Source organism: Plutella xylostella, chromosome 15 (genome assembly GCF_932276165.1).
Source record: "Plutella xylostella chromosome 15, ilPluXylo3.1, whole genome shotgun sequence".
In the NCBI taxonomy this organism is placed as follows: Eukaryota; Metazoa; Arthropoda; class Insecta; order Lepidoptera; family Plutellidae; genus Plutella; species Plutella xylostella.
In genome coordinates, this window is record NC_063995.1 from 2,944,909 (window position 1) to 2,958,940 (window position 14,032).

General features: G+C 36.0%; 1 protein-coding gene and 1 long non-coding RNA gene across 2 annotated transcripts in view; both read right to left on the minus strand.

Moving 5' to 3' along the window:
* LOC105386568 (voltage-dependent calcium channel type A subunit alpha-1) overlaps positions 1-3,620 on the minus strand; it is a 109,155-nt gene extending 105,535 nt beyond the window's left edge. Inside the window, 1 exon segment of the mRNA XM_048625967.1 lies at positions 3,520-3,620. Within this exon segment, the coding sequence (XP_048481924.1) occupies positions 3,520-3,521 (2 nt within the window). The 5' untranslated portion in view covers positions 3,522-3,620.
* A 73-nt stretch (positions 3,621-3,693) lies between these two features.
* LOC119691246 overlaps positions 3,694-14,032 on the minus strand; it is a 53,646-nt gene continuing 43,307 nt past the window's right edge. Inside the window, exon 3 of the long non-coding RNA XR_005253867.2 lies at positions 3,694-3,738. This is a non-coding gene — a long non-coding RNA (uncharacterized LOC119691246). The remainder of the gene's footprint in view (positions 3,739-14,032) is intronic.

Consider the following 14,032-nt stretch of genomic DNA (forward strand, 5'->3'; position numbering starts at 1 on the left):
TAAATCTGAGAGTCAAGTTCGTTTACAGACTGGAGTAAATAATTAAAAAAACGTGTGTACAACATCTCAGACGGTCGAATGGCGTAGTGGTTAGTGGCCCTGACTGCTATGCCGAAGGTCCCGGGTTCGATTCCCGGCTGGGGCAGATATTTGTTTAAAGACAGATATTTGTACTCGGGTCTTGGGTGTTGATATTTATATTTAGTATCTATCTATCTATGTATTTGTGTAGATATATCAGCTGTCCGACACCCATAACACAGGTTCTGCCTAGCTTGGGGTCGGATGGCCGTGTGTGAGATGTCCCCACATATTTATTTATTTATTTATTTATTTATAACTCAATACTCAATACTCAATACTCAATATTTTATAACATCTGTGACTATAGTAGGTATGTGCCGCTTTCCATGTTGTACCTCATCCTACCTGAAGTAAAAGTCTCTATTATGAAAATATCGCTGCATTTTGCACTTAGAAAGTACTTAGGTACAGTGTATTGTATAGGTGTAGTTTATTGAAAGATATTTTGTAGGACTTCAACCTACTTAGTTCCCAGTTCTCTGTACTAAAAAGTGAGAGAAGCACTTCTAGGAAAATTATTTACTGAACAGTGTAGGCACTGGTAGATGGATTTTAAAATAGTGAAGGAAACAAGGTATTTTTTAATAAATGAGAAATAATTTTCTTCGAGGAAATAAATAGAAAGCGAAGTAAAGCGGAACGGCAAGAACAGTATTTTCTTACAATTTATGATTAGAAATTGCAGAATTTTTACGAAAATGCAGGGCTCTCAGCGCTTAGTGTAGGTTTTTCTTAATTGATCGAGCAGTGAAAATCGACTCAATTTTGTATGGAGCGGAGCTAGCGTCGAGACTCTTCCGCACCATACAAATTCAACTATCAATATATACCTAATAGTGGTTAGTCTTATTACCCTCCCAACAAACATTTTACCCTCAGTTACAGCTATTTTTATAACTTTAACCTGTATAACTGTGTTATAATTATCTCAGTTCTAACATAAAGCGATAAAGATGAGTTAACAAATGAAATTAGTGTTAACAGCAGGTTTAAGTGTTAAAATGGTATTAGTCAAAGCAATTATAATTAAGATGTTATAGGTTTAAACTGTTTCCAGAACCTAAAGCTATACAAGAGTGCTCACTGACACCTGTTAACACTTATGGTTGTTAAGTGGTTTCCTTTAATACTCATATAAATCTTTAGGTGTCATATTGAATTTAGGCTGCAGGAATTGGTTATAAAAGAGATTTTGTCAAGAGTGCAGTAAGACAAGATTCTTACAGTGTTGGAAAACTCAACAATGCAGTTTTAATCTTTAAGGTTAACTTAACTTACGCTTATTGCGTTAGGCAAGTAGACTGTAAAAGTAACGGTGTTAAGCAAGACTGTGCGGATCGACTAAGACTGCATAATACCCTTGGCTAAGGGTGTTCTATTTCAAAAAGTGTAATAGATGACTTAGGTGAGTCTATATGTCTTAAATGTAAGTTCGCCATTTGCATTGACGACCTAACCTATAAATTGCTGGGATAAACAATATTTTGCTTTAAAATACTTACTTATTTATGTGAATTTTGTCATTCCAGTCATGCCAATCGATTTATGAAACTAATTGACATACAGCAAGGATACAAAAAAATACAAAATTGAGTCGTCTATTTTATATTTACTTATGTTTCATTTGAAATCCTTAATAAATTCGGAGCGCATTAAAATTGAGGTGGGAAATATGGTATACATTACAGTAAAATTACAATGGCATATTATTTTCAGTTCATAAAACATGCATAACTTCAAGTTATTATATTATATTTACTGTTATTTAGTAATGATCAATACTGTCACTCTAATACTGTCGCGTATGATTGCTGTTAACACTATTATTTTCAAAGACATACAACTTGTATGGTAAAAGTGTATTCGAAAAACGGTAACATACTCACTTAACCCTTTTTTACCAAACAAATAAGAGTTAGGGAGTCAAATAACCATTCTACAACTACAACTATACCGGTAAAAGTTCTAGCTGAGAGGGATTAAACGCTCTTCTATAGTAACTTTAGCACTTCAATGACACCGTACTATAGGCTTTCTATAACTTAAACACTTCAATGACACCGTTTTACAGACTTTCTAAAGCCTTTACTCTCAAAATCGTGGGCCTCTTTCGTGGTTATAGGTGAGTTAGAGCACTCTCCTACACTCTTATACAGCTATGTCTTAACACTTTAATTTTCGAATGGAACCATTATACAAGTTATATGAGAGTTTTTTTAACGCTACGATGTTAGTTGGGCTGTCTGCTATGCAGAAGGTCCCAGATTCATTCCCCGACCGGGCCAATATTTAATTAAACACAGATATTTGTAGCCGGTGGGTATTTGGGTGTTAATATTATTAATTTAAGTAAATAATATTATAAGTATCTTTCTCGGTATTTGTGAAGATATATCAGCTGTCCGCTCAACCTAGCTTGAGATCGGATAGCCGTGTGCGAGATGTCCCCTCATATTATTATATGTATATTCTACTAATCTAGACGAAAATTTTATCTACATATAGGTAGGTCATGTTTGTAACAATAATTCTCATACCTACTGTAAACAGATAAAAAAGCACTTTATGCTTTTCGGGAATCGAAGTCGGAATTCCCACGGGAAAAAACTAGTAATTATACACTTTCCATGACCATTTTCTCCACTAAATTCTCTCTCTCTCTCTCTCCGAAAACCCATCGAAATTCTATTCTACACTTAACTTACTACGCGAAGGCAGCAAGTGAAAAATGGTCCAAGTAATGAAATGATCACGCGGATGTACCACGGGCCCGTCACCGCCGCGACATTGCAAAATTCAATCTCAGATACGACCCTCGCCCTAAATATAAATAATGAGACGTCTCCACAGTTTCCCTGTAATTTCGTGTTTATTGCTCGCTGATGAAATATGTATAAATTGTGTAGAGGTTTGCGGAGAAAATAATTTAAACACTGACATCGCCAAGTAGTTTTTTTATTCACTTATTTTTTCTTTGGATTAGACTATTTCCAGATATACCTACTCGTTTACATAATTATATTCTTCATGTGCTACAATTATTTCATATTTTATTTTATACGCATAAGGCGAATCGGGAGCCACTTGAGTTTAAGCCGAAACTTAATCGTATACAAAAGTTTTGAAGGCGCTCATGTTTGTTTAATTAGGTCATTTAATCCATCTTGCCAATGACGAGAAGTGAGCTCAGTAGAGTGCTATGCCTATCACTCAGTTTATTTATCCAAAACCTGCCGCTGCGCCTGCGCAGCCACCTCAACCAATGACTTTCTAACATACCATAATATATAAAATACTTACCCCTCTTTGTGATATGGTGGTAGAGTATTATTATGACTACTGACAAATACCTAATTGTAATATTTTACGTCGATTAAATCATTTGACTTTGACTTTCCGTCGGGGGTTAAAAACAAGCCTACTGTATAGACTCACATGATGTCCCCCAGCTTGAGGCGCGTGTGTATGAGCGCGCAAGTCTTGTGGTCGGAGGCGGCGAGAGCGGCGCGGCGGCGGCGCGGGGGCCGCGGGCTGGCGGGGGGCGAGTCCCCCGCAGCCGCTGCCGCCGCCGCCGCCGCCGCCGCCCGCCGCACGCCGGGCGAGCTGCCCCGCCGCCGCACCGACGCGTGCCGCCCGCCCACGCCGCCCAGCATCCTGGAATCAACGAGTAGAGGAAAAGTTAAATATGTTTTTTTTTAGCTACACTAATGAGATTGAAAATGTAATTGAATGTACGGTCAGCTGCATAAAGTAGCTATACACTTTTATAGCTTATCAAATTCACAAACTGCCCGTTCAGTCATACCAGCATTAACGGTTTGGTAAGAATGGTAAGTAGGTAATTTGACAAATTTCAAAAGTGTATAGCTACTTATGACGCTGACGTTACATGTATAATAAGATTTCGAAAGGGCGACATGTTGTTATAATATAAGATTTTAGAGGTTTCCGAGCTAAGAATGAGGTACGATTTTGTAGCGATAGAATAGTGTAAAGTAGCATAATGGTTGTAAACAACTTATATATATAAATAAAGTATAAAGAAGAGTGTTGTAATTAGAAATAAGTACCTAATATAAAGGGTAGGCTAGGGGTATTAAAAATACTTAATTATATTACCTACAGAGGTATTCACTTAATCGGGTTAAAATTAGCTGAATCTTAGTATTTTTTCCTTCTCTGTTCTTTTTCACTTGTTATCTTATTAATGCTAATTAGATTATGATTATGATTAATTTGTTTAGAAATTAAATTAAGAATAACATTAATAATAAGTATTTCCACCGACGACTGTAAAAAATTGTCGTATCGTAAAGGAGTCTACACACCAAACCCGCCGACCCGCCAACATGTGTCATGGGCTGTGTCGGTGAGTTAGTCGGCGGCAAGAAATCAGTACAACTTTTTTAGTTAGTGATTGCAGTGTGTACGAACGTGACGTGTTGTTTTTCTCGAATATTGCAGCCTACAATAAACATGGATACTGATGCTGATCTAATAATAGCAGCATGTGGAATAATTTTAGCTGGGTCCCTGAAGAGAAAACGACAGTGTTGGGTTAGACCAAGCTTAATGAGTCGCAGTCGTTACAGTAACAGTGATAGAATAAAAGATTTAAGAACAGACGATTTGATTGTAAAAAGACCCTTACATTTTAAGACATTTATGTCGTTAACGTTTACCGACTTTGAATATTTACTAAGCATTGCACGCGCGGGTACGAGTCGCCGACATGATTCTTGAAACAAAGTCGCCGACACCAAGCCGCCGGGCTGTGTCGGCGGGTCGGCGGGTTTGGTGTGTAGACTCCTTAAAGATGGCATATCTATTGAACTTTGTCTTCTCTCACAAGCCAGGGCCGCAGGGGGGTCACTCTTTATGACGAAAAACGCGAGCCACGACCACGTATCTATGTCGTTGTTTCAAAAGAAAGCAAGTTGGGGCAGTGTCGTCATTTTGTAAGTAAACTTTTTCAAGTTTTAGACGATTAAATTATTTATGGTGAACGGTAGATTCTCATTACTCTATTATCATTAACCAAGTTCTGATTGGTCGGCAGAGATGAGCAGAAAATGGTAATCGATTAATAATTATGTCAGTTCGTCCGTTCGTTCGTCATAACATTATATATTGAAATCCAAACTGTAAAATCAAATTAACATTCACTAGGAACTTTATTTGAATAACGATTTCGATTTTTAATTGAATATATTGACTGCAAAGGGCCTATTTGATCATGCATGATCACTATTGACCCAGTTTCAGCCACATTCCTGAAAATTGAAAGGCAATATCAACATGAATTTTTAGGTACACGATCTCAAACAATGATACGTGTATTTTATGTATAATATTTATGATTTTCAATTAATTTGTAATATTTTTTTTTTTTAAAAGGCGACATGAAGCCCTTTTCGTTGAGGAGTAATTTGGTGCTTTTTTCAGTGGAACCTTTTCATTGCCCGTGAGTGTAGTATCTCTGCTAGGGTAGGTTTCCACGGCAAAGTTGATCACTTTGATGTGATCATATGTGTATGTGATTTTTTTTTGGGATAATCACTTTTGCACTTTGTACAATCGAGTGAATTACGGGTGAAATGGTGATAGAACAACAACACGAGTTGGCAACAAGTGTAACACAATGGGGGCTCTCTATCAGTCGTCTGCAGGCTTCGGTCCAGCGTGCTTGTAGGGTGAAAATTGTCATTGATCTATCCGAATGCAAGTTTTATAAGTTATTATTAATGATAAAAAAAAATGTATTGTTGTGATTATACAACAGTAGTACCGAGTGTCTTCATAGTTGTACACATGGTACATGCAATTACATAGCGAAAGAAAATTAAAAGCTCTAAATTATCCTTTTATAGCTTTTTTTTCTTCGGTCTCAGCGCTGAATAGCGATATGTGGGAACTTGTAATTGGCTAGTAGCTATTTACCTGATATGTTCATATTGTGTTATAGCTGTAAGTTCTCCAAATATTATAAAATATAAATAAAATATATGTTTAGTATGCCACCATTACATTGTATGGTAAGAATTAGAAAAGATCTCCCTCTTATTACGCATTCTATGAGGCGCTCACTGATAAAATTTTACTCTGTATACTCTGCGATGGCGGTAAGCCGTGGTCGACTCCTTTGTCACGACTCAATGTGGACTTAGTTCCGTGAGAATTATTATGCTATCGAAGTGGTATGGGATCATTACTTAAGTAAGTAAGATTGTGATACAAAAGTCCCTCAGAATTCCATTGAATGCAGACTACGCAATATTGCGTAGATAGGTACGTACGAGGTACCATTGGCACTCAAAGGGTTAAGATCATCAGCCCGTCATCGGCAACAGGAATTCACCTGAATACCACAGCACTCTGTCCTCGGCCTTCCTCATCAAGCCACTACGGGCTGCTGTCTACACAGTACGTGGTGTTTAAATGTAAGTGTCCACCTATCGATATCGTACCGAACGGATTGTGAAACGCACATCCTCTTTCATGGGCCTCTTTCGTGGTTATAAGTGAGTTAGAACACTCTCCTACACTCTTTTACAGCTATGTCTTAACACTTTTATTTTCGAATGGAACCTTTATACAAATGATATGAGAGTTTTTTTAACTCTATGGTGCTAGTTGGGCCGTTGCATGATGCGTATATACGAATATTGACGGTTTCCTTAAATAATAGCTTGTAAACAAGCAATGCATAAATATTTTATCAGTTGGATTGCTCTTCTGAAATAGTTCATTTGCTTGCGAAAGCTGAGCGCCTGCCACTATAGTTTATTTTCAGCTAACAGGAGGAAACAAATTTAAATTAAAAATAAAAGCCTTTGATATCCAACTGAGCTTACAGTGAAATACACCCTGAACAGCAATATTGCGAGATCCGCGTAGAATATTGAATGTCGCTGTAATTAATAGTAGAGCGAAGTTTAATGACTGAAAACTTTGATTAAGGTTTGTTTTGTTTGAATTTTACCGGCAAAAATCCATTTTATATTTATGCACCGAATAAAGTTTTCAATTTTTTCTTTTAATATGTTTTATAATGTTTACCTACTGCTATACCAAATTAATTAAAATTGACTAAAGATAAAATTTATAAACATAATTATAAAGCCCTGCTCGGAACTCGTGTTCAAAACAGAGATAATTATCAGCGGTTAATTATAAACAAAGTTAAAAAACCCCATCTATGTATGTTTAGAAAATTTACTGCGTGAACAAAAAGATTATAATGTGCTACATAGTGAAGGTAATTACTAATTTCCCTTGATAAGCTAGGTAACATAGCAACAAGTTCAATTTTTCTGACTGAAACGGTAAAAGAAGGTAAGTAATATGACATTCTGACATAGACTAGCTTAGTAACTAGTAATCGCTTTAAGTGATAAGATTTTTGTACATATTTGTTAGTATTTACGTTTTGTAAGTTTCTTTTATGTGTGTGTGTACAAATAAAGAATATTTTATCTATCTATCTAATCATGAAACTTTTATTACACGCTTCAACTTAGAAACACACTTCTTGTCCCACGCAACACACACATGCGCCCAGTAGGTTTCTACCCTAAGGCCCTGTTGCACAATGTCTGGTTAGTGGCCACTTGTGAGATAAAATACATGCTGTCACTGTCAAAAAATAATAACATAGAGTGACAGCATGTATTTTATCTCACAAGTAGCCACTAACCTGACATTATGAAACAGGGCCTAAATCCAACGTTTTTATACGTTACTAGATATACCTACTTACATATAAGTATTAAGTTCTAAACAACGTTATATTTTTAAAGCAACCAGAGGTAATGCAATTTTGTAAACGAGTCGGACTGTGTCAACCGTAGCGAAGGAGGGAAGCTGACATTTCGCCGAAATTCAGTTACGGAACCATCCGGTCGTTCAACTCTGTTTAATCATAGCCGGAACCAACGGTGTTTTGGTACCTATCATACTTACATCATATAAGATAGGTACCAAAACACCGTTGGTTCCGGCTATGATTAAACAGAGTTGAATATGATGTAAGTATTGTAAAATTCTAGCTTCTTTATAGGGAGTGGGTTCTTTAATTCTGTCCGTGACAATCTCACTCTTTCAGCTTGCTAAACCACTATTGTCACACCCAGCACCCACTTTTCAATGTACTTGTAGCATAGGTGTATACCTACCTAAGTAATTATTGTTTGTTTGTTGTTTGTTTCAATGTATTTATTAAGTAATCATAAAAACACATTACAATTGACAATGACCCACAAAACCAGTTTACTGGTTTGTCTGTGGATTCAGACTTCACTCTTAATAAACTAATTATATTATATTATATTTTTAAGAAACTTAGTGCTTAACAATAAAATTAACTTGTTTAAACATCAGACAATAGGTATCTATATTTTACTTAACAAATGTTTTTTTAACAATCTTGAGAATCTTGCCTTATTTGTTTCATCCCTTATTTCAGTAGGTAGATCATTTAATAATTTAGGTAATTGTTTTGTTAAGGTCCGACCTCCATAGAAGTTATTAACCCTAGGTATTTCATATTTACCCTGAGTAACCATCCTAGTACCTATACCATGCTGGTGCTGTGTTATATGCTCCGTACTGCCATGGTTGTTCATTGCTAATAAATATTTATGCTTAAGGCTGACTGGTAATACTTTAAGAATTTTGAATAATTGACTATAATCATTTTGGCATTTTCTCTGTGTTTTTTTGTCAACTAGAAGTTTAAGAAATCTTATTTGAAGAGCTTCTATTTTATCAATATAAGTTTTAAATGATAAACCATAGCAGTCAAGGGCATAGCTTACTATAGAATCCACTAAAGCAAGGTAAATACATTTTAGAACATCTTTAGGTATTTTAAAACTTAGTTGATAAAACTTACATTGAGCCGAATATGTTTCGGAAGTCAACGAGCGTACATGACATTTTATGAATGTAGAGGACGCGAAAAAAGAATAGAAAAATGCTCGAATTATACCTAGGTACGTTATACTTAAGTCTGAAATATACTAATTGTACGTACAATTATGGCTATTTAATTAAATAATACACTTCTTTTCCTTGATAACGTTTAAATTTAGAAACCATAAATTACTTAATTGGTTGTGTATTAAGTTTGGTTATGTCAAGGTACAAAAGGGTACTTAGTTACAGCACTTACAGGCAATACAATAATAATATTATTAATGCAGCTGATTGACATATTGACATACATTGACGGTAGAACAGAACATAATTTATTAAGTTATTAGTGGTAGGTACTTAGCGTTAAAATTGAATAATCATTTTAACTATGTGTTCCAAAAGCCGTAATTTAATAAAATTATTCATGCAATTTTTTGACGTTAAAATCAATCATAGAGCTTATTTATATTATTATTGTGTTATATTCAGCTAGGTGATTGTGAAAAAAGCTAGACTCGTCGTTGATTTAATTATATGAGCATACCATGAAATTTTTACAGAAATTTCTAGCAGGAACGTGATTAGTTATTTGGTAAGTACTGGTGTACTACACCCGAGTCAGCGTTGCTCTAGGTATAACATGACCTAACCACTTAGAGTATTCAGACCACAAACTTTATCGATAGTTTCGAGTACACCATTACAAACAAAAGCTAGTATCATTATTTCGCAACAAAATTGATTTTAATATCGAATTCCGAATCAGAAATATACGTCTCCGTACTTCATAGTAATTGAAGCTCCATCTCTTTTTTTTGGAGTCGACACTTATTTTTGTTGTCAAGTTAGCTTCTTCGGAATCCGTATCTAGTCCAACCAAGTGTGTGTGGGCCTGTGGGGACAGACCCAAATAGGTATTTCCTTAGTTTAATTTATTTTTGATTACATTACGCACATGTGACAGTTCAGGGAGAAGAGGTACTGACAACTCCTGGCGCTTGTCACCCCTTCACGTATACGCTGAGCCCTCGTGGGCTATGAATAAGTGAATTTGCGGTTCCCAAAGGTTTTCTTGTACCGTCGGCTAATGTTGATTTTGTTGGTATTCTAAGTGTGGGTTCTTCCAAAAGGTAACGCAAATACACTCACGAACCATGAAAAATTTCCACCTGCCGTTGACGTTCCAAATGTCACTGGAACTTTTTCATTTCTCGTGAGTCTAGATTAATCGCAGACAAATCTGTGAGATTGATACATAAATCAAAATAACAATGTACACGATCGAAGACAAATTATTATTTATGAAGTATAAATATAATATCTTCCCGTTGTTGTTTGCTTTCGTAGATATTCTGAAGGAGTGTGTTTATAGCGCTGAGTAGGGAGGCTACCGTTTTTCTGATTCAGTAAACCCGTCAAATCCTTTCTCCACTTTGACAAAGCTCGAAAATAAATGGGTGACTTATTTAGAATAAAGTACAGGTTGTTCCGCCAGCAAGTGAGCGAGCTAAGCTAGCAGGCAAACACCGATTCAGCTGTAGAAATCATCTGAAAACTTTTCCGCTAAAGGTGATAGCTATAGGTATTCAGTATTTTTGTACTATCGGACTATGTGCAAAATAGACGGAATAAACACATACAGATACACAGACACAAACATTCTCAGACAAGTAAAACTCTTATAACACCCCTCTTTTTTTTGGTAGTTAACAAGGTAGGGGAGCGGGGGGCTAGTTGTAACAATTTTTGGTTTCTTCGCTATTAAAAGTTACTTTTTCAGTATTCAGGAAATCTAGCAATACTATTATATTCCAATTAACAACTATCCATCTATCAATTTCAAAGAAAAAATTAATCAAAACTGTCAAGACTTTTAGTAAAAAAGTTTTTGAAAAAAAATTAGCGTGTGTTACAACTTACCCCGTGATTGGGGCTAGTTGTAACGGGCTGGGGGCAAATTGTAACATTAGGAATTGAAAACCAGTTTTACATTTTATAAAGGTATATTTGTCATAAAATAAACTTCAGTCACTTAACAGGTTTTAAATGTTCAATTTAACTGAAAAATATTACAAATTATCACTTAATATTATTATGTTCTTTCTTTACTTAAAGTAGCTAGCTTCAGGAGTTCTTAGAGATAGTCTTGGATTCCTTTTCATAAAATTTTTAAACTTATCTAGTGCAGCTGATTTGTTTTCACACCATGAAGGAGGTATGTTTTTTGCTTTAATCATAATAGCACACTGGTATCCCAACTTTCTGACTTCCAAAGGAAGTAATCTAAAGTTAATGTTAGAGTACTCAGATAGTTTAGCTTCTTCTTCCTCTTGAAAAAACAATCTGGGTTGACATAGCCGACTGATAAATATGTATATGTGTAGTTATATAACGATACATGACATAAATTAAAAGTTTATGCGGCTTTTCATACACTGATTTTATTTTCTAAGACTTCAGCAGAGGCCAATTCGTAAAAATCTTGACTTTGGGTAACACGTGTAGATTTTCTTTTGTAGTGTCTCATTACGAAATAAAATTAACAAAGTTAAACGTAAGTAGGTCCAAATAAATTTAAGTACGTCTGCGAAATTTCATAACTAATAATTACATAAGGGGTAAGTTGTAACATGTTACAACTAGCCCCGTAAAACTGTTACGAGTACAACATACCCCATAGGGAAGTTTTTTTAAAAAACATCTCTTAAAATAAAATCGCTCAAATTGTATAATATTAAAATTAATTATAATGTAACTAAACAAATTCTAAATGTATTTTTATTGAACAAAAACCGCTAAACCATATGAATTTTATGCTAGTCAATTTCGTATAAACAAAAAAAAGTCCGTGACCTGGCTATTTCGGAGCGCCTGCACAACACGGCTTCCTGGGCCGACCGGCGGGATACTGACCACAATGGGGACTACCGTTTTTTTGCTCACCAGTTGGCGCCACTGTCGACTGAGGTCAAGAGGTACCATAGCTGTCAAACTTATCAAAGGCGACTTTATCAAATTGGCGCGAAATAAAGTTTTAAAATCTTGAATCTTATAAGCTTATTAATTATAAAATAACTATCATCATATCGAGTTACTATGCCGCAATGTTGTGCAGATCCGTTATGTTCAGAAAGAAAAGGAGGACATATGTTACCAAGTGATAAAACTGTTCTAAAACATTGGCTTGTGAAATAATTATTATCCGACAATTTCGTGTTTGTGAAAATCATTATAACCAATTTCAGAAAGAACATAATGTAAATAAGGATTAGGCATTTAATAAATACAATAAAAATAAAAGAATTACACACTGATTTAACTTTTATTTATCCTTTCCGTTTAAACACACTGCTATACAAAAAATATAACACATCCACACAATGAAAGCTGGTTGAGTTGTTAGTTGAAACTAAATAATGGTAGTATAGTATACTAAGCCCCTGTTCCACAATGTCTGGTTAGTGGCTACCTGTGAGATAAAATACATGCTGTCACTTTCTGTTATTATTTTTTTGACAGTGACAGCATGTATTTTATCTCACAGGTAGCCACTAACCAGACATTGTGGAACAAGGCCTAAGTATTCTATTATTTATGGGGGTGTCAGTACCTGCACCTGGCTCACTCGAATGGAGCTTTTGTGCATATCGCCTTAAGGTCTAAACTCCACTCCTAAGCTTGGACCATTTCCTACCACGCTGGTCCTCTGCAAGTTGGTGGGTTCGAAAATCTAGATATGCAGGTTTTATCACGATGTTTTCATTCACCGTAAGAGCGATGGTATGTATGGTGGCCTGCGCCTAAAAGTATACAAGCGGAGATTTTAAAATAGCGATCTCAAGCTCACATGCTGCTCAAGCACATCCACATAAACACCACTGCTACACACATCACACACAACACATCCCCGGATTTATAACAGATGTAGCTGGTCCCTTCATCATCAGGGATCGCTATTTTTAAAACTCCGCCTGTATACTTTTAGGCGCAGGCCACCGTACACTGTACATAACATAAATTCCAAAGTAGTTACTCATTGGTGACAATATCTAGATCGGGAGTTTCATTTTTAGTGTTCACACTGATATACAAAGTTTCTGAAGGCCACTCAACAGTATACACTGAATCATTTTGTTGTATGATGCTGTCCTCTACGTTTCCAACCAAGTTACTGTTACGGTCATAGTCTTGGTGTCTGTAAAAAGAAAAAACATAGCTGTTACCTAAGCAAACAAGCATACATTTCGTAAAAAATAAGTTTGTAAACAGTAAACAAACTAACCTCTAAAATAGCTGCTCTTTGAGACCGCTTATTTATGCGCCTCTTTTTCTTAATTTAGCTTTCAAAGCGTGCACATTCGTCGATAAATAATCCATATTTGCGATAATTTCACGAAAAGAGATCACTTTTCAACAGGGAAATGAACGAAAATATAATTTATCACGAAGCCCGCCAAACAAATTATATGTAAAGTAAAATGTCACTTAACCTCAGTCAACACCAGCGCCCCTAGCGGCAAATTCACACGCGTTACTCCCCATTAGATGATACATTGCGTATTAATTAGTAGATTGGGTTAAAAATCAAATGAATATTCATCTATTATGTGGGTGAAAAAGGCTTGTTACTACTTGCCCCTGTTACAACTAGCCCCCCGCTCCCCTACAATAGAAAACGCATCTTATGAAATTGACGGCAGCTACATATCCGCGCGAGGCAACCGATTCACAACTCAAGAATCCCAAGATGATAAATGCTCGAAGCGCAACAGTATGTGGGGCAGTCCATTCACCGCAGCGCGGGACAAACGAGCCCGATGCATGGTTTATGAGCGCGGGACGCCCCCTGTCTAGAGACGCAGGGGTGGCAACAGAACTACTAATATTTCTCTCTTTAACTGCTGCCGTCTTCGTAAAGTTTTAGCGCCCCCATGGCTTGGTTAGTAACTCTAGCTATGATCTAGTTAGATACCTAAGTTTCTTTCACTATACATATGTACAAGTCTTATAAGTAGGTTCATAGTACTTTCCT